The sequence below is a fragment of the Hippichthys cyanospilos genome, chromosome 8 (assembly GCF_059441005.1).
Source record: "Hippichthys cyanospilos isolate Australia breed blue-spotted pipefish chromosome 8, RoL_Hcya_1.0, whole genome shotgun sequence".
Classification (NCBI taxonomy): Eukaryota; Metazoa; Chordata; class Actinopteri; order Syngnathiformes; family Syngnathidae; genus Hippichthys; species Hippichthys cyanospilos.
Window position 1 is genome coordinate 3,099,106 of NC_142376.1, and position 23,395 is coordinate 3,122,500.

Sequence of the window (23,395 nt, forward strand, 5' to 3'; positions counted from 1 at the left end):
CTGTATACGGTACTTGTTTTCAATAATAATAACTAATAATAATATTTGCTCCGATTTCCTATTGGTTTTGATTTCCTATTGGTTTTGATTCTTTGGTCATGGGATGTTGGCGCTACCAGTTGAGGCTGCACCTGTTGTAACCTGTGTGTGTGTGTGTGTGCGTGCGCGTGTGTGTGTGTGTGTATAATTGCACAAGCTTGACCTTTTGCGGTGACTGATCTGTGTACCTGCGCGGATTTCTTAGAGGCCATAAATCATAACACACACACACCTCTAGCAGTCCTTTTTTTTTTTTTTTACCTTCTCATTTGCATGTTTTGCGTCACAGAAACTCAACTCGCTCCAAGACGGGTGGAGAATGAGGACCTGTGATGGAAAGAGACATTAAGTTTTAATGCTTTTACTGGAGAGGAGGGAGGCAGGCAGGTGGGAGGAGCGAGGGATGAACGAGGGAGGGATGGAGGAGGCGGGCGGTGTGTCGGGAAGAGGCGAGGATCAACTCACAAATGCTGAAAATATTCCCTTGGTCAAGTCATGGAACATGATGGTGAGTTTCTCTTAACTAAAAGTGGCATTTTTTTTTCAAATGACAATCCAAGATGTTGTGTATGATACTCTGTATTTTTGCAATATTTATAAGATGCTAAATGCTAATACTGTAAGGTGATATAGTACCTTTGCTTAAACAGGCTTTGTGTTGCTCAGATATTTGAAACGTTGGGTGTTGTTGTTGTTTTTTTAAGTCACCGTAAAACAGTGGCAGGGGTTAGCACGGCACATAAAGTGCTCATTCATTCTAGGTGGGTGTCGCTCGTGGTCTTATTAGAATGACACAGGTCGTATGGGTGTTTGTTTGTTTACATAAAGTAATCTGATTTAATGGAGAGACATTAGTTGGGTGTTAAACAGAAAAGAAAAGCAATACATTCTCCTGTGCTGCGTTCTGTTGAGAAATTGTGTTCAAAGTATGCGTACGCGTTTTGAGCGACCTTAAAATCAATCAGCAGTACCGCTCAATTCTTCAAGACTTATTCAAATATTATATTCGCATGTCATCATTTTGCCACGTACGGAAAGTTGTTTTGACGCTGGCGGTTGGAAGGTTTGTTTCTCACGCCCGCCCGAGTCCGGCAGACAATAATCGAAGGAATCGAAAGGCTAGTTTTAATGGCTCTTTTATTCTCATCTCACGCATGAGTCATGTTGTGTTTTACGAGGCGTGTTGTGAGAAGCCGCATTCCAGTTTGACATAACAGCCGAGGACGTAACGAAGGTTCGGTCCAACCAGTCAAGTAAGGACTTTTCACCTGTCACCTTTACTTGCGTTTAAAACAACATACTTGCTCTTCACTTTCATTTCCCACGATAGAAATATTCAGTTTGGCGCTCAATTGTTCGGACCTTGTTGCATTTTTTAAAAAATGATTGGTGATTGGATTGTTTACACTAAAAAAAATAGACTTCAGCAAATAAATCCATGCAGAAATTAAACATTATTTTAGCTCAAGGGCCGCATGTTGGAAACTCTGTTGTCAGGCGGGCTGGAAAGCTAAAAATAGTGCTATTTAATTAAAAAAAATTATATATATATATATATATATATATATATATATATATATATATATATATATATATATATATATATATATATATACTGTATGTATATTTGCTATGCACATCATCCTGGTCTCAATTCATCACGAAATGCAGAGGTCAATTTTAAATACATTTCTGAAAAAAAAAAAAAAAAAACTACATATATAAAGAGAATTAATAAAAGATATTTTTGGTCCCCGATACAGTTTTTATATCTCAAATAGCATTTTTTTCCTTAAATTGCATGAAATGAATGGACATTTTCTTTTAGCATACTTTCCATTCCCTCATAAAATATGTATTTTAGAACACAGAAATGCAAGTGAGTTTAAGATAATAATAAACTACATGCTGGGTCAAAACTTTAATCTCCTTAAAATTAACAACAAAAATTAACAAATTTAACAACATTAAAATTTGCTTTTTTTAAACCAAATAATTCCATCAGTATTTCTCAATATCAATAACGTAAATATTCATCTACAAAACAGCTTGAAATAACGATTGTCATTCATGTCTGCCTACATTTGTAGTGGGATCTCTTGCCGTGTATTATTTATCAAATCCAGAAGATTGTTATTGTAACATGTTGTGACTTCTTCGCTGGTTTGTCTGCCGAAAAATTGTGCCACTAATTACAATGTGCATCCAAATAAAAGCATATGTTTTGCACAAAAAGGTCACTGGCACAATTTAACAATACATTGCTTCATGTTCCAGTTAATTTGCTTTCAAGTTAAAAACAAATATTATTTGTGTCATGGCTATAAACAGCATTAAATTCGATTTACCCAAAGCAGCTGTGTGTACTCCCGGAAGCGCCTTCACACACCCACTCTAATTTTAAAACCGCTGAAAGTGACCCATTTTCAAGACGTGAAAATGACATTAACGCTGAGCGCCGTTGACGTGAAAATACGTCAACTACTTTTTTTTTGTAATGTGATTGGATGGAGAAAAAGATGAGGGGAAATTAAAAAAAACACAAACTTGAAATTGCCTTGGCACGTTAAAAGAGTTAAAATAGCCATGAAAACAAATCTAGAAGATTCCTTCTCGAAATTAAGACTGAGAAAATTACCTGTGACTCCCTCGAGATGACTTTGAAAGCAAAACCTTCAGGTGTGTGGTTTAGATTTGAAATACACCTCCTGTGGCGCCAGTCCTGAAACTTTCCTGACGGACTTTGTACAACTCCTTAGCCACTAATCAACCTAACAAACCATATCACGCCGCTGTTTAGGTAATAAAGCAGGGAAAAGCCGGCCTCAACCACTCAAACAAGACACTCAACTGGCTGCCATCCACTTTTTGTTCTCAGCTCAGCCGTGACTGTATATAGAATAATAGCACGAAGGAATGCTCATTTGTTTATTCCCTCCATTCTCACACAAGTGCGCGCGAGTGCTCGCCGCCTCATTTCCCCGCAAAACCGGGGGCCTTTATTCAGCGCCGGTTACCAAACGCCGCTCGCCCCGTCCGTCCCCGTCGCCGTCTCTCGCTCTCTAACGCCAGCCCTTCGCTTCAGCTCCCCGGCTGCCCATCTGGCAGGATGTCAGTTATTGATTTAATACAGGCAACATTTTAGCATTATGGCTCGTGCCAAACAGTATACAACAAACAGGAGATCGGGTTGCAACCTCGCAGGCCCGGGCTGGAGGAGAAGAGCGAGACACGATGACAGTAACCAGTTCTGTGATCCTGCCAAAAGACGTTAAAAAAAAAATTCCCAAAATCATCATCGTGAAAGCTGTAACTGTTAGAAAACAGCGAATACTCATTACACGAATATATTATCTGATGCGATAAAGTTTAATAAATAAGTCAAGGTGGAAGTGGGGGGGGTGGAGAGGTGGAGGCTCTCAAAAGTAGCACTTAAACAATTATTAGCCCCTTGTTCCGCTGAGGCCACCTCTTCAATATTTGATGACTGCCTTTTTTCCCCTCAGCCCTTTCCTCCTCCGGTCAATAAGAAGATCGGGATCCCTGGGGTCAGCGCTGTTATTTAAAAACACTACGCCGTCCCTAAAAATGTCACCTTGACTTACTTATTGGATGGCGGGTGCCTTTATGCACCAGCGCGATTGATTTGAAGTAAAACCTTCAAGGAAGTGATTGAAGTGGTGACTTTCAGACTTAAAAGAGATATATTGTCTGACTTGTGTTTAGTGGACCCGCCTCACAGTCTAAATGTTCTGGGTTCAATTTCTTCGGGGTGTTCGTTTGTATTCTTGCTTCCTCTCGCCTTCCGAAAACACGCACGCGATGTTCCAAGGCTGCAACTGACGATTGTTTTGATAATCGGTCGTTTCGCCGGTTAATCGACGAACCGAATTTTAAATAAATAATAAAATTGAATAAAATTCTATCCGGCCTCAGTAATCTTAACTAAATCTATCGTGATTAAGATTTGGGTGTGGAATATGAATTAAGTAGCAAGATTCACTATTTTTTGTGTTTCTTAGTTTTAACTGAAATGACTTCACAGCTGCTCAGGGCTCAGCTTAACATCACATGACCAAACAGGAAACAGTTGAGCTATGATTGCTTGTTACTTTGCGCTGACCAACTGTTCTGTCATTGATGGTCGACATGGCCGCCTGAAATGGATAAAAGTGGGACTAGTGGTGTCAAACTATGCTAAATAGGCTTAAAGGGACAGTGTGTAAATTTTAGAACATTTTTCATTCAAAAGGAATAAATTAAATGATTGTAAAGATCAAAAACTTGGGAATAAATGTGTTCTTAATGACCAACAGTATCTTTTAAATATAATCATAGGTCTAGTTTATATTACATGAGGGATGGCACTCTGGAGGCGGCCATGTTTGTTATAGCTACAGACAATGGTAAATGCAGCACCAAAAAATATGACCAGGACAAAAAAACATTAGCCCTCTGTGTATAAAACTGTATACCGACTTGCATAGTAAGAATCTACATGTGCTTGACACTAATTGTTTTTAAGATAAATAGCATGCTTTTACCTGACCGGCTAATAATAATGGCTATAGTTATTAGCCCTTAAAAAAAAAGAAAACACATCGTTCAAGCTTGAATTGAGATCTCAAAACGATCTTTGCGCCATACTACGTTCACTAAATATGAGAAATAGCCCATAGGTGTAACCGAGAGGAATAACTGAAAAACAAGCTGTATTTGTTTACATAATAAAGTTTCCCTCGTGGCGGCAGCACTTCACACACTACCCTTCACGGTGCTGATCTGTACACGTGGCGCATGAATTCAAAACATAGCTCAGCCCAAATCCTCCCCCCATCCCTACTATGACGTCACTCGCCCTCTTGGCTGATTTCACTTCTTTAGCCAGTTTATTTCATTCGCGTGCAGCATAACCGCTAAATGCCGCTCCACCATGTTGTTAGCTTTGAACTTCGGACTCCAGTAATTGGCCTCAGTCTGAACCCTACTGCGTTTATCTAGAATCTGAATTTCTACAGTTGATTTATAAACCATTCGCGGAATTTTCAAATCTATTTTTCAGCTTTAGGGTCTAGTCTGATGAATTGAACAGGCGGAGATGTGCTCTGTGACCGTCGTGTGACCTCTAGACTTCCATCCAGTACCCGCGAGGAGTCTAGCTTACTTTAATTGTGAGTGCGGTTTGTTTACAAGCTCTGTATCTGTTTTAATTACTTTATCTCATCAGGATAGCGTGTGTTGACTTGCACTTTGACACCCAACAGCTTCGGGACAAACACTTCATGCGTTTGACCACTAGATAGCGCCATTGCTCTTAGCTGAAAGGGAGTTCTGACGCGGGTTGTGCACTGCAAGATCTCAACTCACGCTGACAACGCTTGATGAGAGAACACACACATTTGCACGCGCAAGCGCACACGGGCAACTCTTGTTTATTTGCTTTTTATCAGCTAGAAGCAAGAGCGTGTGATCGGCCAAGCCAACCGCCCTCAGGTCACGCAGCTAATATGAAACACTTGCTTGTATTATGATTATATATATAAAAAAAAGACGGCCGCAGATGAAAGTTACCCTCTTCACGCTGAATCTTATCTGGAAAATAAATAATGTGATATTTAAACGGCTGTTTCTTTTGCACTTTTGGAGCCAAAGCCAGTATGAGGGGATTTTGGTATTTAAATTATTTTATCTTGTGATATTTCTTGCATATTTATTTTTCTCAGTCCTAAATTTATTGAAAATTCAAAAAGCAACCTTCTTCTTATACACTGACATAAGAACTGTAACTTCCTATTGTGCAGCAAATCTACTGAATGTTAAAATCGAGACAAAACAACGTGAGAACTGAACCCACGGAACAGCTAACATAGATTAAAAGACTGGCAACCTGTTCAGGGTGTCCCCTGCCTACAGCCAGCTGAGATAGGCGCCAGCAAGCCTGCGACCCTTGTGAGGACAAGCGGCTCTAGAAAATGGATGTAAGGATGGTGGAAGCCTATGTAAATGTGGATGGAGGGGGCGGGGGGGGGGGGGGTATCTCGCTTAGGGCCGCCCCTGCACGTAATGGAAGTTTCCCATGCTGTTTTTTTTTGTTTTTCTTTTTTTCTCTCTCTGCTGTGTCCACTGTCAACTGCTGGTGCCTAAAGGTGTCAGCCTTCACCTTTGGGCCCCAGCAGCGCCTCTAATCTGCATGGAGGAATGATAAGCATCCACCACGGTAGCAGCAGCGGCGGCAGCGGAGGAGGAGGAGGAGGAGGAGGAGGAGGGGAGAGCAGGGCAGGGGCGGGAGGGGAAGTTACGACCTCACTAAGTCAGTCGAGCAAAAAAAAAAAAAAAGAAGTTTCCTCTCTGGCGACATGAACTCTCACTGCGGACGCGCACGGGATTTTGGCGGCGATAGGAAGCGCTGATTGCGGGTTAAGGATTGAGGAGGGCACCGTCCTCCTCCACCGGAGCTCGGCCGGTGAAGCCGAACATGGGCCAGACCGCTGTGTCTGCCGTGTCTCACACAGCTAGTGGTGAGTGTTACCTCCTCACTCCGCTATTTTTTTTTTTTTGCTTTTCCTTCAAAGTGCCCTCACTTCTTTCCGTCGTTTCTGCAAGTTTTTGATCGCAATTTCTACCCAGCTTTCGCGCTAGCTTTCGCGCTAGCTCGAATGTGTCAGAAATGAAGTTGAAACCCAGCAATTTTGGTTTTGTTAGAAAAAAACGTGACGCCGCTCGTGGGTTTGTTTACAATAATCGCGCTTTTGTCGTGATCGGTAAAGCGTGAGGTGTCTTGACTTTTGGAGACTTAACACCGCGATTTATCTTTGGCTCCTTATCAAAGAAAACAGACGGCGAGGTACAGTCGTGCGTGATGCCAAACTGATCCCAGTACAGTGCGGAGGAACCTGTTGGACTTGACAGACTCTTTTCAAAGTAAACATTCGCTTTTGCAGCTTCTTCGCAGGAAGGAAATTTAGTCAAGCGGGCAACTGTTTTTGCACATTGACTGATTTGATCAACTCCGATTCCTGAACCCAGAGCTAGACAAGCTGACAACTGTTTTAAAATGCAAAAGATAAAAAAAAAAGATCACGTGTTTGAAATATAAACATGCATTATGAGCAGTTGCTTGCATAAGATGTAATCGTTCGTTTTTTGTAAAAGTATTCACGACGCTATGAATGTATGTACTGTTCAAATAATCGCGGTTCTCAAATGGGGATACAAGAAGGCATATTTTAGGGTAGATCGATTTTTAAAACTCACTCAGACTCCAAGTTGAAGTTTTTAGTACTTTTTACTTCTGAGCAAAAATAAGGCTTGTAAAACATTAATGTGGAATTAGGGGATTATCATTTCGATGATGCAACGAAAATCTGCAACACCTGCTTTAAGAGGGTTAACCGTTTTTTCGTCTGGTATAAATAAATCTAATGCAGTGAGAGGACAGTTCATTTATTTTTTAAAACTAAGAGTAAATTAATTTGAACATGAAGCAATTTATTCCTGAGTTGTGTCTAATGCTGGGAAATCAACAGCTAATTTATTTTTTGTTTTTTAAATGAAGAGCAAAATAACTTGAACATGAAGCAACTTATTCCTGAATTGTCTCTAATGCTGGGAAAACAACAGCTAATTTATGTTTTGTTTTTTAATTAAGAGCAAAATAATTTGAACATGAAGCAACGTATTGCTAAATTGTCTCAAATTCCATGACAGGAACCGTTTGTATGTCTTTTCATGTTAAGAGGTAACAATTGATACATGAGGCAACTTGTTGCTAAATTGTCCCTCGTGCCGTGAAATCAATTATTTATCTTTTAAAATTAAGAGCAAATGAATTGGAACGTGAGGAAACTTGTTGCTAAATTGTCTCTAATGCCGTGACAGGAACAGCGCATTTCTATTTTCAAATTAAGAGCCAAATAATTGGAACATGAAGCAACTTGTTGCTTAACTGTCTCTAATGCCATGACAGGAACAATTGGTTTATCTTTTCAAATTAAGAGAAAGTAATTGGAACACGAAGCAACTAATTGTTAAATTGTCTAATGCCATGAAATCAACACGTTAACTTTTCAAATTAAGAGCAAAATAATTGGAACCTGAATCTACTTATTGCCAAATCTTCTCAAATACCACGACCTGAACAATTCATTCATCCTTTCAATTTAGGAGTGATTTAATTTTAAGCGACTTATTGCTAAATTGTCAAATAGTTTGCCGGCAATATGCTTGTTTGTCTGCAGGTTGTGTTTAGTTCGACAGCAAATAACAACTTGAAGCTTTAAAAAAAATCTATTCAATATCTCTTCAAAACAACTGCATTTGAGAAAAAAACTATATATATATATATATATATATATATATATATATATATATATATATGTGTGTGTGTGTATATATGTATGTGTATATGTATAATTGTATATGTATGTATGTATATATGTACTGTATGTGTATTTAAACATATATATACCGGTGTATATATGTATATATATATATATATATATATATATATATATATATATATATATATATAGTGTGCGTGTGTGTATTTATGTATATAAACTGTACATACACACACACACACACACACACACACACACACACACATATATATTTGAATGAAAAATGAGTAAAACAGGGAGTTCGTAAACCGGGGGCCCACTGTATATGTATATATGTATATATATATATATATATATATATATATATATATATATATATATATATATATATACACACACATACACACACACTGTACATAAAAAACATATAGCTGATTCCGGGCTCCTGCTTGTATTTTCTTTCTTAGAGGTGTTGCCATATTTTTGTGACAGCTTAGTGGATTCCCACCTGCTCTCCAGAACATCACCGGACTTGCAACACGACTCACTAGAAGATAAACTGTAGCTTGATTGTGCAGGAAGACGGGCCTGCCGCTTGTCCGCATACTTCCCCGTCGAGAATTCCATAGGTGATTTGTTTCTTTCTAGAACGCCTCTAATTCCACCTCCCCCGGTAACAAAATACATAAAAAGTTAACAAATCTCAGCATTGTTTGCATTGGCTTTTTTACGGTTTGCGCGCTTATCAAAAAAAAGTCAACATCGTGTCCGTTTTTATCGGCGGGTTTGTAATCCAGGGAGAACTCAGGTTAAAAAAAACTTCTCTTTTCTCGTTTTGTAATCGTCTGCGTTACGGGTTACATAATTGTCTTGCGGCATTCTTAAAATGCTTAATGTATGCAACCCAGAGGAAAGGGAAGTGATTTCTGTTTTATTCACGTACACTCCAGCGCGGATCAAATTCACACCTCAAGGTTCTCGTAGGACACAAGTGTAAGGAGATGTTCTTGTACATGTTCCTCCTGTGACCCACTTTTTTTTTTTTTCGCATGATGGAGTTTTTCATGCTTTCCCAGCCTTTATCCTTCTTCCTGTCCCCTCCCTCCCTCCCCGCCCTCCCTCCATCCACCGATGTCACGCCGCGGAGGAAGGAAGCCTCACCCTTTCCCCCGTCTTCGTCAGCACGTTCCTGTTATGAAGCTTTTGGGGCTTTTAGCCGTGTTAAAATGTTAATTGATCACCCTAAATGCCTCCCAAATATTAAAAGATATGTTAACTTGTCAATTTCACGACATTAAAGACAATTTAGCAACAAGTAGCTTCAGGTTCCAGTTATTTGGCTCTTAATTTGAAAAGATAAATTACCTGCTCATTTTGCGGCATTAGACAATGTAGCAATAAGTTGGGTCATGTTCCAATTATTTTTCTCTTAATTTGAAAAGATAAACATATCGTTCCCGTCATGGCGTTCGAGATAGTTTAGCAACAAGTTGTTTCATGTTCCAATTACTTGACTCTTAATTTGAAAAGATAAATGAACTGTTCCTGTCACGGCATTAGAGACAATTTAGGAACACGTAAGCTTCATGTTCCAGTTATTTGGCTCTTAATTCGAAAAGATAAATTACCTGCTCGTTTCGCGGCATTAGACCATTTAGCAAGAAGTTGATTCATGTTCCAATTATTTTCCGCTTAATTTGAAAAGTTAAACAAATTGTTCCCATCATGGCGTTCGAGATAGTTTAGCAAAAAGTTGTTTCAACTTCCAATTACTTGACTCTTAATTTGAAAAGATAACCTGTTCCTTTCACGGCATTAGAGACAATTTAGGAAGAAGTTGACTCATGTTCCAATTAATTTGCTCTTAATTTTAAAATATACAGTAAATAAACTGTTGCTTTCACGCCATTCGAGACAATTTAGCACGGAGTCGGCCAAGTAAACTGCAGCGTTTAATTTGTTACAAAGCTTCACTGAAGAAAAATGTGTGTGTTCAGGAGCACACGGCTTGACAATCAACATTATAGCGCATAATTCACCCGGAACCGTTGTTATAAATGTTGGTTTCCCTACGGAACCAATTTGATTGGATGAATGGGTGATATCATGTGTACGGTATCTTGACATGTCTTTTGCGTTGTTGGCAATTCCAGATCATTTCATAGACCTCTGAGTGAGGTGGCAAAATATGATGAAAAACATGAGTCACGGTCTTTTTCTCTCTTTTTTTTTTTTTTTTTTTATGGTCAGCTCCCTGGACCGTATCACCGGGCAAAATTATCCCAGTTGGAAAAAAAAATATAGTACAAAGAGAACCCATGCCTGAAAAGGCAGATCAAGTCAGCCATTTTAGTGTGACTGTTTTAGTGTTACCGATCGCTAAATAGCGGACAATGCGTATGGGTGGAGTCAAACATTTAGCTCCACCCACATTCAGCTAAATTGAGATCTGCGGGGGTGCAATCAGTGCTCACGCTCTCATTCAGCAAATTATCACTTGTGTAAGATGATTTTTTCGTCACCTCGTAATTACCATTACTGCCACCTAGAGGGCTGGGGTGCAAAATGTTTGCCAATCTTCTGCTGCACAAATTCAATCGTCTATTATTACTTTTCCCTTCTTAAAATTAATACTGACGAGCACAATCGGATTTTCTGCAGGCAATGACTTCACTCAAGCATCTGTTGCGCTTCAAGTTGCGCATGTGAACGCTAACCATGCACACACACACACAACCGCTTCCTGACTCACCCATTCGGGGTGACGTTGCGAGTCATCTGCTTCGGAGTGGAACGCCCCCATTGTGAAATCAACTGTGAAATGGAGCTGTCGAGTCAGCAGTTGTAAGAAGGACACCCGAGCCGTAGTGGAAACCGATTTGACGGACATTTATAGTCATTTAATGAGGCATTTCGGAAAGCTGCTTTTTGTATATAATTTTTGCTTCTATGTAGACATAGTTTTGGGCTAAATGTAGAATGATTTTTAAAACGTCCGTGAAACAAAAATACTGTAAATAGGCAAACATTTGATTTGGACCGGATGATAACCTTGGATTATTAAATTAAGACTACATCCATTGAACACAATATTTTATTTTGAAACAAATTATTGAATATTTGGTACATTTGGGAATATGTACCATGTTTACTACAAATAAAGACAAACATTCTTTTCATGTATAAAGTATTTGATTATTTTTGTACTTAACCCATTTCAACCCAAGTGACCGTAAAAAAAAGTCTATTTTATGAGGCTCTATAAATGATTTTTCAATCCTTTTTCACGAAGTAATGAAATACTACAATGTGTCGATGAAATGTGCGCAGTGTCACATGTTTAGAGAATATCGTCACATAACCAGAGCTGTTTACTTTGTGCTTGCACTTCCGAGAGAAAGATGACAGCCTCAAAGCCCCCAAAGCTTAGTCAAGTATGTTAAAATAAACATTGAACAAAGATTTTTCGTACACATCATCTTTAAGATGATATATGCATTTGCACTTACTCAAATTGATTTGATGTGTTTTCGCAATGAGTACCGTATTTGTCCGCACTATAAGGCGCACCTTAAAGCCTTAATTTTTTTTTTAAAAGCTGATGGGGCGCCTTAGAATCAGGTGCGCCTTATATATGGATCAATATTGAGATTGGGATTCGTAGATGGGAATGAACTGCTAAAGTAAGCTTTCTTTTGTGTGTTTAAAGTTGAACAAACTTGGTCATATTGACATTGAGTGATGCTATTGAGAGTTTAGAGTTGTTATTGTTATTACTTTGAATATTACTATATTGTGATTGAAAAAGTTTAAAAATATGTCATTAATTGAGGGTGCGCCTTATAATTCGTTGTGCCTTATATATGGAAAAAGTTTTAAAATAAGTCATTAATTGAGGGTGCGCCTTATAACCCGGTGCGCCTAATAGTGCGGAAAATACAGTAATACATTGTTGTGACTGGTCATAAAACACACCTTTTCAGCAACTATTTTTATAAAAAGTACTTGATTATTTCAAAGGGTTACATCTGATTTTGATGTTTTTATGTCCAGGAAAAATGTAACCTTAAATGGGTTAATTATCATTTATCTTTAATTCATTTTGCACCAGACATTTTCAGACCCCCTTTTAGTCAGACACTTGAGAACATTTACAAAAAGGCGAATATAAGCACATGTTTTGACTAAGAAGCAAACATCAAAAATGTGTCGGCATTTTTCGTCTTCAAAATCTTTATTACGCCTAACCTTTGATAGAAAACTGTCCTGTATGTGCTTTTTAAAAACATTTTCCCACCGCTGCTCTATATCAGTACAGGAACACAAGTTGTGTGCCGACGTGTTTAAGAGCCAAAAATGGGGAGTGACCCAAGCTCCGTAGTATACTTTTTATGTCTTCATTAATTGCTCTTTAATCGCCATGTTGTGCATGTTTTTGCACACGCTGTACTCTGTCATTTTCTCCCCACATTATTCCACAGCCGGGCGCCTGAATCACTAGGGGGGGAAGTGAAAACTGTGTATTTTCCCTGCCCGGTTATGCATCAGCTTTGCAGCCTTACGAAAATAGACATGAGTATCAGATAAACACTTTTGTTCCACCTAGAGCAGTGCTTCTCAAATAGTGGGGCGGGCCCCCCCTGGGGGGGGCGCGAGGTGATGCCAGGGGGGGGGCGCGGATGATCCCAGGAAAGACGCATTGTTTTTGTCATGTGGAATGTAATTGCAATAATGTAATCATTTTCATCATTTTCTCATAGTTTCAGGCACTTTGGTGCACTTGCTTCTTTTTTTTTCCGTTTTAGACTAAGCTATAACCCGTATAAAGGTGATAAAAAAAATTAACAGGTGTTGAAAGTTTTTCTGTTGTTAATGTTAAAAAGGATACATGTGTAGTTATACTTAAACAATTTTCATCGATAATAATCTTATTTATATTAAGTGCATGGGGGGGGGGGGGGCGAAAAGTTTTCTCGTTTCTAGGGGGGGCCTTGCAAAATATAGTTGAGAAACGCTGACCTAGAGGAAGTGAAAATTGATGAGTGGGTCAAAGTTACTGATTTGTTTTGTTTCATCCAGTTGACGGTTTGGAGAAATCCTCATCACTGGCCAGCTGCGACGTGGTGGTGGACAGCGGTTCCGACGGCCACAATGCGCCCGGGTCGCGGCAACACCGAGGCAAGCTGTCCTCTCTCGGGAGGCTCTTCAAACCCTGGAAGTGGAGGAAGAAGAAGAGCAGCGAAAGGTTCCAGGATCTCTCCAAAGGTAATTTTGTTTATTTTTTGAGATGCTTTTGAACACCGACAGACTTTGACCTTGAAATCTTTGTTTTGCGCAGTTTTGGAGAGAAAAATCTCAACAAGACAAACAAGAGAGGAACTGATCAAGAAAGGAGTGCTGGTCCCAGAGCAAGGTTTGTCCGCTTTGCCGCTATCGCCACCTACAGGACTGGAGGTAAAAGGGGAAGTCAACGCAAAAATGTTCTTCCCAATATATTATTTTTGTCCCCACTCAGCAAGTAACAACATGGCCGCCATCTGAGATGTATATAAAAAATGTGTGAATTCTGCTGCTTTATTTACATTCCACAAACAAAATGTGATTTAAAATGCTGTGTTGAAACCAGTGGGGCTTTTTAGCACATTGGAAAGAATATTTTCAGGTTGACTTCCCCTTTATGGGTGGCTTAAAATTGGTGAAGATCTGCAAAATAAAACGCCAATGATCTTTCTTTTCATGTGGTCAGCAGATGAGCCAGTCAGCAGGGAAATCCAGAATGGTCACGCCACATCCAGCGTGTCACCGAAGCAGGTCAAAGTTGAGGTCGAAACCAAATTGACCCAAGCTGCGGACCCGAGTCCTGTCCCTGTGAGCGCAGAGGACAAAAAAGGTGAATTTTGGATTGTGATTTCTGGATCTCGTGTTTGTTAGAATTGAACCGGTCAAAAATAAGTTCATAAATCCTGAAAGAATTTGTCGCTAGTAGCGACGCGTCCAGGCCCTGAGGTAGCGAAGCAGTCCCAAAGCGTGACACCTTATGACACCATCATTTCCAATCGGGATGAGGTTGTCATGGTGGCGTGTTGTGCTCTACTGTCACGCTCACTCTGCTCACTGGGAGTCAACTCATAATATTTCTTCACAAAAAGAAATTCTCTGGGGCCTCGGTAGTCAGAACATGTCATTCTGATTATTATCCTGTTTGCAGAAGATGAAATAAAAGCACCAAAAGCGATTCACAGCGCTCAGCTGTCCCGACCTTTCCTCCTGATAGCCATCTTATTCATTTTTGTCCACCGTTGTGTCCATTTTGTCTCAGCAAAGCTCTCCTCTACTGAGCGCATGTTGAATATGTCAAGATAGACCAGAATCAAATTTTCCACAACAGTGGACACAAATGCTGGCTTTCTGGAAGATCTTTTCGCAAGCTGAGAAGGCGATTGGTTATTTGAGCCCTGATCAATAATATCGTCATTTTCAGTCAACAGCAAGTGGCTAAATAGTCACCCCCATAATTCACATTCTATACATACAATATTAATCTAAATACCATATTTTCTGCACTATGAGGCGCACCGGATTATAAGGCGCACCCTCAATTTACAACTTTTTCCAATTTTAAGGCGCACCCTCAATTAATGACGTATTTTAAAACTTTTTCAATCACGATATAGTAATACTCAAAGTAATAACAATAATAACTCAAATAATAACTAAACTCTCAATAGCATAATAACTCAATGTCGCTATGACCAACCTTGTTCAACTGTAAACACACAAAAGAAACAAGTAAATCTTACTTTATCACGTCATTCCCCATCTACCAATCCCAATCTCAATATTGATCCACATACAAGGCGCACCTGATTATAAGGCGCACCATCAGCTTTTTGAAAAAAATTAAGGTTTTTAGGTGCGCCTTATAGTGCGGAAAATACGGTAATGTATTTCGTCTAATAATGCTGCATTGAACATATATTTTTTGGGTGATTGGCTTCCACTTTATAACTTTTTCTCTCATCTACTTTTACATAACTATATGTGCTTTTCAATCTGCATCTCTTAAATACACTCTGAACCTTTTTAACCTATAACCATCCCCTCTGATTTCTCTGACCTGCTCAGAGACACGCGACATTAAACTCGCCGCCCGGGCGGGTCAAGCGCGGGCCCGGGATGTCCAATCTAGAAAATCGCACGGCGCCACTGGGCCCGCCGCTTCCAAACCTGCGGGTGGCGCCGCTGGCTCGGCCAAGCACGGCAGGGACGCTTCCTCCGGCGCTAAAAAGAGCGCCAAAGCACCGGGGAAGTCGGGCTCTGCCGCGCAAGCTAAAACTAACTCGCGGGGCGCTAACAACAGTAGTCGCGCGATCGGTAAGTTTATGGGCTTTGGCCTTCTTGCATGCCTGCATGGAAGTGTAAACACTCTTGCATGGTTTCCCCTCGTTTTCTTCGTTCTATTTTCATTTCAAGGTTTTCTGTCCTCAGTGCAGTTTGTAGTGCCGTTACGAGTCATTTTGTGTGTTTTTAAGCTCCAAAAGCTCGGCATATATATTTTGTACATGCACTCTCAGTAAGGTCAAATCAAATATTGATTGTTGATAAATAGTTGTTTGTTGTCGTGTCATTAGCTAGTATCTACTGCTGGAAAATTGCATCAGTAATGACAACGCAGATCCGTGCGAAAACATGAATTGTTTCATGTTCCAATTAGTTTGCTCTTAATTTGAAATGAGGGGTGGCTGATACCAGCAAAAAAGATCCTAAAATCTCAGGTTTTCGCTAATGTGTCCATGCTCCAGTGGGCTGCCATCCCTCAATTGTTCACAGAGAAAATAAGAACAGCCTGCTCCTTTTTTTCATCCCAGGAAACGGTGCCTCAATTGAAGGAAATGCGTTATGTACTGTATGCACCTAAGTTATTATACATACTCATTGTAATTCCACAAGAAGAAATTACACAAAGGCACCAATTTAGTTTTTTGTGACAGGATAATGTCTTGCGCAACCAATTTTTTTCTGTGCTGCCATACTTTCTTTTAAACGTTCTAGGGTTATAATCACATTTTTACTTTGATTTCTGTTGCTCTTAGGCGTACTGCACAAGAATGTGTATGTCAAGGGCATAAAAAAACCTGCTGCATGTATTTTTTTTTCATTGAACAGCTATTTAATGAGATTTTTTTTCTTTATCTTTTTCTTCCCCAGCCAAGTCTTCTCACCCGAAAAAGACACACGGCGGCGCAACGAAAACCACGCCCACTTCTTACTCCACTGTCCCGCCTCGCTCTCGCCCACACAATGACGCCGAGGCGCGTAGCGGAGGCGCAGACGTTCGGACCAGCCGGAAAGCCGAAGCCAATTCTCAGAAGGCTTCTGCGGAGATTCCCGCTCCGCCGGAGGAGGTCAAGCCCTCAAATGCCCGCGGGAGCTCTTCTCAAGTTTCCCTCCCCGAAATTGCTCCCGTTTCTTCTGAAGCCGAACGGGAGGACAAAGCTCCCTGCGGCAATTGTTCCGATAGCCAAGAGAAGCTGCGGGATGCGTCCCCCGAGCCTGCTGTCCACTCTCCACACATCAACGCTTCCACAGAGGACACTTCCTTCACACAAGTGGACGCTGAGGGTGACGCCCGACAGGAAAAAGAAGCAACGACGAGAGGAGAGGGAGGAGAGGTGCAAGGGGAAAACGGAGAACGTGCTGAGGAGACGCATTGGAGGTGAATCCATCACTGGAGTTTTTTTTTTTTTTATTGAAAGGATTAAATGAGCAAGCATTCTCTGCCATTTTGCGGAAGAACATTGAACTCATTCACTGCCAATAACGACGATAGCCGTTATGACAGCCATTTTTACTGGACTGTCAGAAAATGAGTTAAGATGCTAGTGATATAGTTCTAATTTTATCTTGCGTCCTGTTATGCACTTACATGTGCGTTGTCCCGATTGCAGTCCAGCGGAAGGGGACAACGTCAAGCCGCAGGTCCACAGCGTGAACGTCGAGCAGGTCCAAGTCACGGTGATCCCCGACCGGCCGGCGGAGAGCCAAGCCAGCGACTCGGACTCGGACGGCCCCATCCTGTACCGCGACGACGAGGAGGAAGAGGAGGATGACGAGTACCTCAACAGTATGCCGCTAATTTGTCCAACAATGAAAATGTCCACGGGTTCCTTTCGTCTCAACACCTTTCCCTACAGGTTCTCTCGCCAGCAAGATCCGGCGACGGGACACCCTCAACATCAAATTGGGCAATCGACCCAGCAAGAGGGAGCTGGAGGAGAAAAACATCCTCCCGCGCAGCTCCGAAACGGAGAGACACGAGCTCCGCCAGCAGATCGGCTCCAAGCTTGTCAGGTGGGCTCTCGTGCAGGGAGGGCGCCTTAAGCACTTTATCCGAACATAATATCCGCATGTACGCTAAGTGTGCTAACGTGCACAAAGAGTGAAAAAGAATTTTTAATTTCAGGCGTTTGAGCCAAAGGCCGACCACAGAGGAGTTGGAGCAGCGGAACATTCTCAGACGTAGGTCATCAAAACATCATCGAAATCGTATGATTCCTGTTGCAAACGAATCAAACTCATAGTAAACATTTTAAACACGTCACACTTCAAATTAAAAGGATCACAGATGATTAGGGCTTGAAAAAATGCCAGAAGTGTAAGAATCCTGATGGGTATCTTGGAAATGCATTAAATATTCAGTTTTTTTAATACCCTTTTGCAGGATCCGCTTTAAAAAGTGAAAGTCAACAACTAACTGAGATAACCAGTTAAAAAGTTTGAAAACTAACTAAAGATGCCACCAGATGGCAGCAAAGCAGTACATGAAACTTCTTAAAGGGTTATTCCACCTATTTAGCCATTCTCAGCTGTAGTAAGTTATTTCGTCTATAATCGGTGACTAAATTATTTTTCAAGTTGAAAATGACATCACCTATGCTCAAAGTTCGGGTAACAATCACGTCACACCTGTCGGTAATGTGACTTTCACAAACAAAGCTGTGATTGGTTGTTACCTTAGCCTTGATCAAGTGATGTCATTTTCAGTCGACAGCAAGTAGCAAAATGTGCTTTTAAATGTGTTAATTGTACATGAAGAATAATGGCATCAAATTAATTATAGACAACTCTTTCCTGATGCAAATGTCTAAATAAGTGGACTATCCTATTCAATTTAGTGCCGTACCATCAAGGCACCAGAAGATGGCGCCAAAGCAATAATTTGTTAGCTAGTAGCATCATTGAACAAATAATAGGGGAAAAAATCGTATTATTTTTATCAATTTTAGTAGCTTACCATAACCTAGGATGACTCAGAATCTACCTAGACATAAAAAAGAAAAAAAAATACAATTTCTAACTAGCACAGCGATATGTTTTTGTTTTTATGATACTGCGACAGCCACTTCAAATACTTCTTTTACAATGCTATTAGGATAACAATTTTTCAATCACACAGGCCTTTAGTCTGAGGATCAAAACAGGAAATGGCCACTTATAGTACCATTACCATCTAATTTAGAATTTGTACATCTTCAGAGTAATTTAGAGCTTGTGTCATATCATAAATCCTACCGAGTGCTTAACAACACTACTCATAATGTTATAATGTTTAGCTAATGGAGATGTTTTCATAAGCTTACATTAGTCAGAGTCAGCGCAGTTAAAGGACGCCGTTTGGCTGGCTTTGCCGCCGTCGACGCAACCGAGCGCCTTCGCATCTACGGGAATGCTTTTAATAAGATCCGGATCGCCCCGGTTATAAATAGAAGTACAAAGCTAAGTAGGTGTGAAATGACCGTGCCGTTTGTCCGCGTGCAGAAAAGAACGAAGTGGAGGAGCACGAGGCCAAGCAGGAGATTAAACGAAAACTCTCCAGAAAGGTAATAAACGGGCAGATTATTTTGTTTGTTTTGTATTTTGTTTCAATCGGTTGTCGTATTTGATTGGAATTTCAAATTTGAGGAGTGAAATTTGTCCTTTTGCGCAGCTCAGCGTGCGGCCGACGGTAGCGGAGCTGATCGCTCGGAGGATCCTTCGTTTCAACGAGTACGTGGAGGTCACGGACGCCAAGGACTATGATCGGCGGGCGGATAAACCGTGGACGCGGCTCACGCCCGCTGACAAGGTGTGGATTTCTATTTACATTCCTCTCTCTCCCTCTCTCTCTCTCTCTCTCTCTCTCTCTCTCTCTTTCTTTGTGCTCTCTCGCAGTCTTTTTTTCTGTTGCAATTTATTTTCCTCTCTTCCTCCCCATCCTCCCCCTTTCTCTTTTTTTATCTTCATTCTCCTTGCTCTCGCTCACTCCCTCTCCTCTCTTTTTCTCTTCCTCTCACTCGTTCCTCTCCTTGCTCTCTCTCTCTCCCCTGTTATATTCTTCTCTCTTTTTCATTCTCACCTTCTATTCTTTCTCCCTTTTGCTCTCTCTTTCTCGCCGCTGTCTTTCTTTCCTTTCTCCCCCTTGCACTCTTTTGCTCGCTCCTTTTATTCTCCCTCTCTTTTGCTCTCTCGCCCGCTCCCCTGTTTCCCTCTATCTTTCGCTCTCTTTCTCGCTGTCTCTCTCACACGCTCTGTTTTTGCTTCCTCTATCCCTCTTCCCCCCTCGTTCTCTTTCTCGCCGTCTCTCGTTCTCGATTTTTCTCTCTTCCTCTCTCCTTCTTCCCCCTCGGCCTCTCATTTTCTCCTTTTTTCTTTTGTTCTCCCTCTTTATCGTGCCGTTGATCGCTCACTCTCTCCCTGTTTTTCTCTCTTCCTCTCTCCCTTTCTCTTGTTGATTCTCTCTCTCATTTCCTCTCTCTCTCGCTCTCTCTCTCTCTTTTTGCTCTTTTTGCCCACATTCCAAAAACATGCATGGCAGGTGTATTGGACGCTCTAAATGATCATTTGGTGTGATTGGCTGCATGAATGCTTGTTCGTCTCTGTGTGCCCTGCGATTGGCTGACAACCAGTTTAGGGTGTCCCTGGAAGTCAGCTGGGATAGGCACCAGCAAGCCTGCGATTCTTGTGAGGTTAAGCTTCTATAGAAAATGGATGGATGGATGGATGGATGGATGGATGGATGGGTCATCACTTTAATGCGGCAAGCCTGCCCTCTGCTGCTCAAACGAAGGACCACATTAGCCATCCAATTATTTTGCATATTTTTTTTTACTTCGCCTGAGAAGTGTGGGCAGTGTAAACATGCATGTAAACGACAAATAAAAATCCAGAAGGGAGATTAGAAAACTAAACTTTAGAACTGTGAGGCAGACAAAAGCAATCAATTATTCTGAATTACAAAATCATCATAAAATAATGTAGTTTTGTTTTGTTTGTTTCCATCTATCAAAGCGGACTGCATCTCTTAAACACTACACTTTCTAGACACCTTATAGATAAAATATAACCACATACAGTATACAGAATAATTAGAAAATAAAGACTACCGATCTCGAAATTGCTGTCTTTGCATTATGATAATTGCATCCTGCTACGTTGTGATGTAGATTTAAATTTGATCAATTGTTACTTGCGAGTTTTGAAATACTAATTTTCCCCAATTTCATGCTTATTTTTGGACGGCAACATAAAATGGCTTCTCGGCTTCACTTCAAACTGCCCCCAAGTTCAGGCAGGGTAACTCTAGCGTGAATGTGCATTAGCTCGGCCAATGGACGAGGCCGGCGAACGGGCAAAGTGGTCGTTTAGTGCTTAGTAGAGCTTTTCATTTTTGTTTGTTGTGTTATGTGTCCACGCTGTAGGCGGCCATTCGCAAGGAGCTGAATGAGTTCAAGAGCACAGAAATGGAAGTGCATGAGGACAGCAAACAGTTTACCAGGTACACTCAAAGAGCTCTTTAAAAAAAAATCTTGTCGTGACTCAGTACCGCATACAGAATATATGCTATTCACTTCATACTAAAACTAAAATCACATGTGTTATAATAATCAATTATAATTATTTGTAATTGGTTCAGATTTATTATAGCGCATTTGTCTGTCAGCTTGATGCAATTTTAGGGCGGTGTATCTCCTGTGAAACATATTTTCGGCCAAGTACCCCTTAACCAGAGCAAAGCATTTTTGAAAGGAAAAAAAAACAAACATAAAATTGAAGTGTGGGGGACTTGAAACAGTGCCATGCAAACTGTCTCGAATTTATTAAACTTTTGAGCTACTTTTGTCATGCTATCTTATTTCATTCAGCAATTCCAGAAGATAGATGTAACGTCATCGATAATGAACCGATATTCCAAACCAGGAAGTGAAACGTCTTGTTTACTGTAGCCACACCTATCACCGAATGGCTCCGTATCACCTCGCCCCCTTCAGTTCAAAACTCCCATGATACAGGATCTTCATCAAAATAAGGAGTCACTTTAACACAACTAAGCAAAACGGTGCTTCATATTCAAATAATTATATATATATATATATATATATATATATATATATATATATATATATATATATATATATATATACACACACAATACACACACATATATACATATATACACATACACCACCAGGGGGCAATGTTTCCCACGTTTGCATGACATAAGCATCTCATGAACTCTATTTAACAATACAAATTTAACATGTTTGGTCTTTTAACTGTAATATGTTTCTCATAATATGTTGCAATTTATATATATATATATATATATATATATATATATATATATATATATATATATATATATATATATATATATATATATATATATATATATATATATATATATATATATATATATATATATATACACACACACATTCATACATATATCCACATACACCACCAGGGGGCAATGTTTCCCACATGTTTGCATGACCCAAGCATCTCGTGAAATCTGTTTTCTATGCATTTTCAGATTCCACCGGCCTTAACTTGAATGGGGATTCCACCATCAAAAGAAGAAAAGTCCAGCTGGCTCACAAACCTGGTGTTCTTAGTCTGTCCGGGTATACTTACTTGCACAGTAACAACAAATGCAGGTTTGTCTTAAGGGCCAGGGCTCTCCGTGTGGCCCACGAGGAACTCTATTGCACATACTGTAACTATATTCGGAAAAGCGGCGGCTCCTTAAGAGTGATTTATTTATTGTGGAGTGCGATGAGGACTTTCTGGAATTTTTTTTTTTTCCCTTTTTTTGTGTCACTTTGAGAGTTGTTATATGGAGCGTTATTACAAGTGTGAATGTGGCTCAAGAGAACTGTAGCTTCCGTGCAAAAGGTATGCTTTGTTCTGACCGGGGGCTGCACATCAATGGACCATCTGGAGCTGTTGTTATATACTCGGGCCACTAGAGGGCGTTATGTCATAAGCGCATTTGCTTTCTGGGCTACGGTGAAGCCCTTGACCATGAGACCTCTGTTGTGTTAAGTGCTTAAAAAAACCCTCAAGTGCTCGAGATATGCTTTATATTTGCACTTTTTCAAGCTTTTAAATCTGCTTCAATCATTTATTCACTGTCTTTGTGCCAAAATGCTAGTAGTCATACACAAACAAACATGCATCCAAACAATCAACTCGCCACTAGCATTGTAGCATTGTTTTTCCCTTTTCCATTCTTGCATACATTCTTCTTAGCAGTTTGGCCCCATCGCAGTTGATGCTTTGGCATACTTTTTATGGCCGTCGTGTAAAATGTTGAGGAGTCATCCTGCACTCTGAGGATGTTTCCGTGCTAGCTCAGCTGAAATAACATCTCCCCGCTAAAATTGTTTACATCTCTAAGATGCGTTTTTTTATCGTGTCACTTTTGTCATTTTACAACGCGCTGTTAAAGAGACTGCGGTAAGGAGCCGGCTAACATTTGCATTACGCTAGCTAAATGCTAAAGGAGGAAAAAAAAATCCCCTTTTATAGGCACTTTCTTGAAGTCAAGTGAAAAAAGCTTATCTGTTTTTTGTAGGGTTTTTTTCTTTCTTTCTGATAAATTAACAATGCTTTCCATGTAACGGCCTTCTGCGCTAGCTAACTGTCTTGGTTGTGCTAATGTGTCAAAAATCTAAATGTTGTAGACGCCATTCTCC

At 40.3% G+C, this 23,395-nt stretch overlaps 1 protein-coding gene across 5 annotated transcripts in view; it reads left to right on the plus strand.

Moving 5' to 3' along the window:
• phactr2 (phosphatase and actin regulator 2) overlaps positions 1 to 23,395 on the plus strand; it is a 29,992-nt gene that overhangs the window by 5,407 nt on the left and 1,190 nt on the right. The window contains exons 1-12 of one of the 5 annotated variants that reach the window (XM_088421152.1): positions 488 to 547; positions 13,458 to 13,643; positions 13,717 to 13,791; positions 14,125 to 14,268; positions 16,587 to 17,094; positions 17,327 to 17,502; positions 17,573 to 17,729; positions 17,842 to 17,897; positions 19,197 to 19,258; positions 19,366 to 19,503; positions 21,116 to 21,192; positions 22,231 to 23,395. The exon at positions 22,231 to 23,395 is cut by the window's right edge and continues 1,190 nt beyond it. In XM_088421152.1, coding sequence (XP_088277278.1) covers positions 535 to 547; positions 13,458 to 13,643; positions 13,717 to 13,791; positions 14,125 to 14,268; positions 16,587 to 17,094; positions 17,327 to 17,502; positions 17,573 to 17,729; positions 17,842 to 17,897; positions 19,197 to 19,258; positions 19,366 to 19,503; positions 21,116 to 21,192; positions 22,231 to 22,246 — 1,608 coding nt within the window. In that variant the 5' untranslated portion in view covers positions 488 to 534 and the 3' untranslated portion in view covers positions 22,247 to 23,395. Of the gene's footprint in view, positions 1 to 487; positions 548 to 6,366; positions 6,558 to 13,457; positions 13,644 to 13,716; positions 13,792 to 14,124; positions 14,269 to 16,586; positions 17,095 to 17,326; positions 17,503 to 17,572; positions 17,730 to 17,841; positions 17,898 to 19,196; positions 19,259 to 19,365; positions 19,504 to 21,115; positions 21,193 to 22,230 lie in introns of those variants that run through there. The other 4 variants (XM_088421149.1, XM_088421151.1, XM_088421147.1 and 1 more) reach the window with 4 other exon arrangements.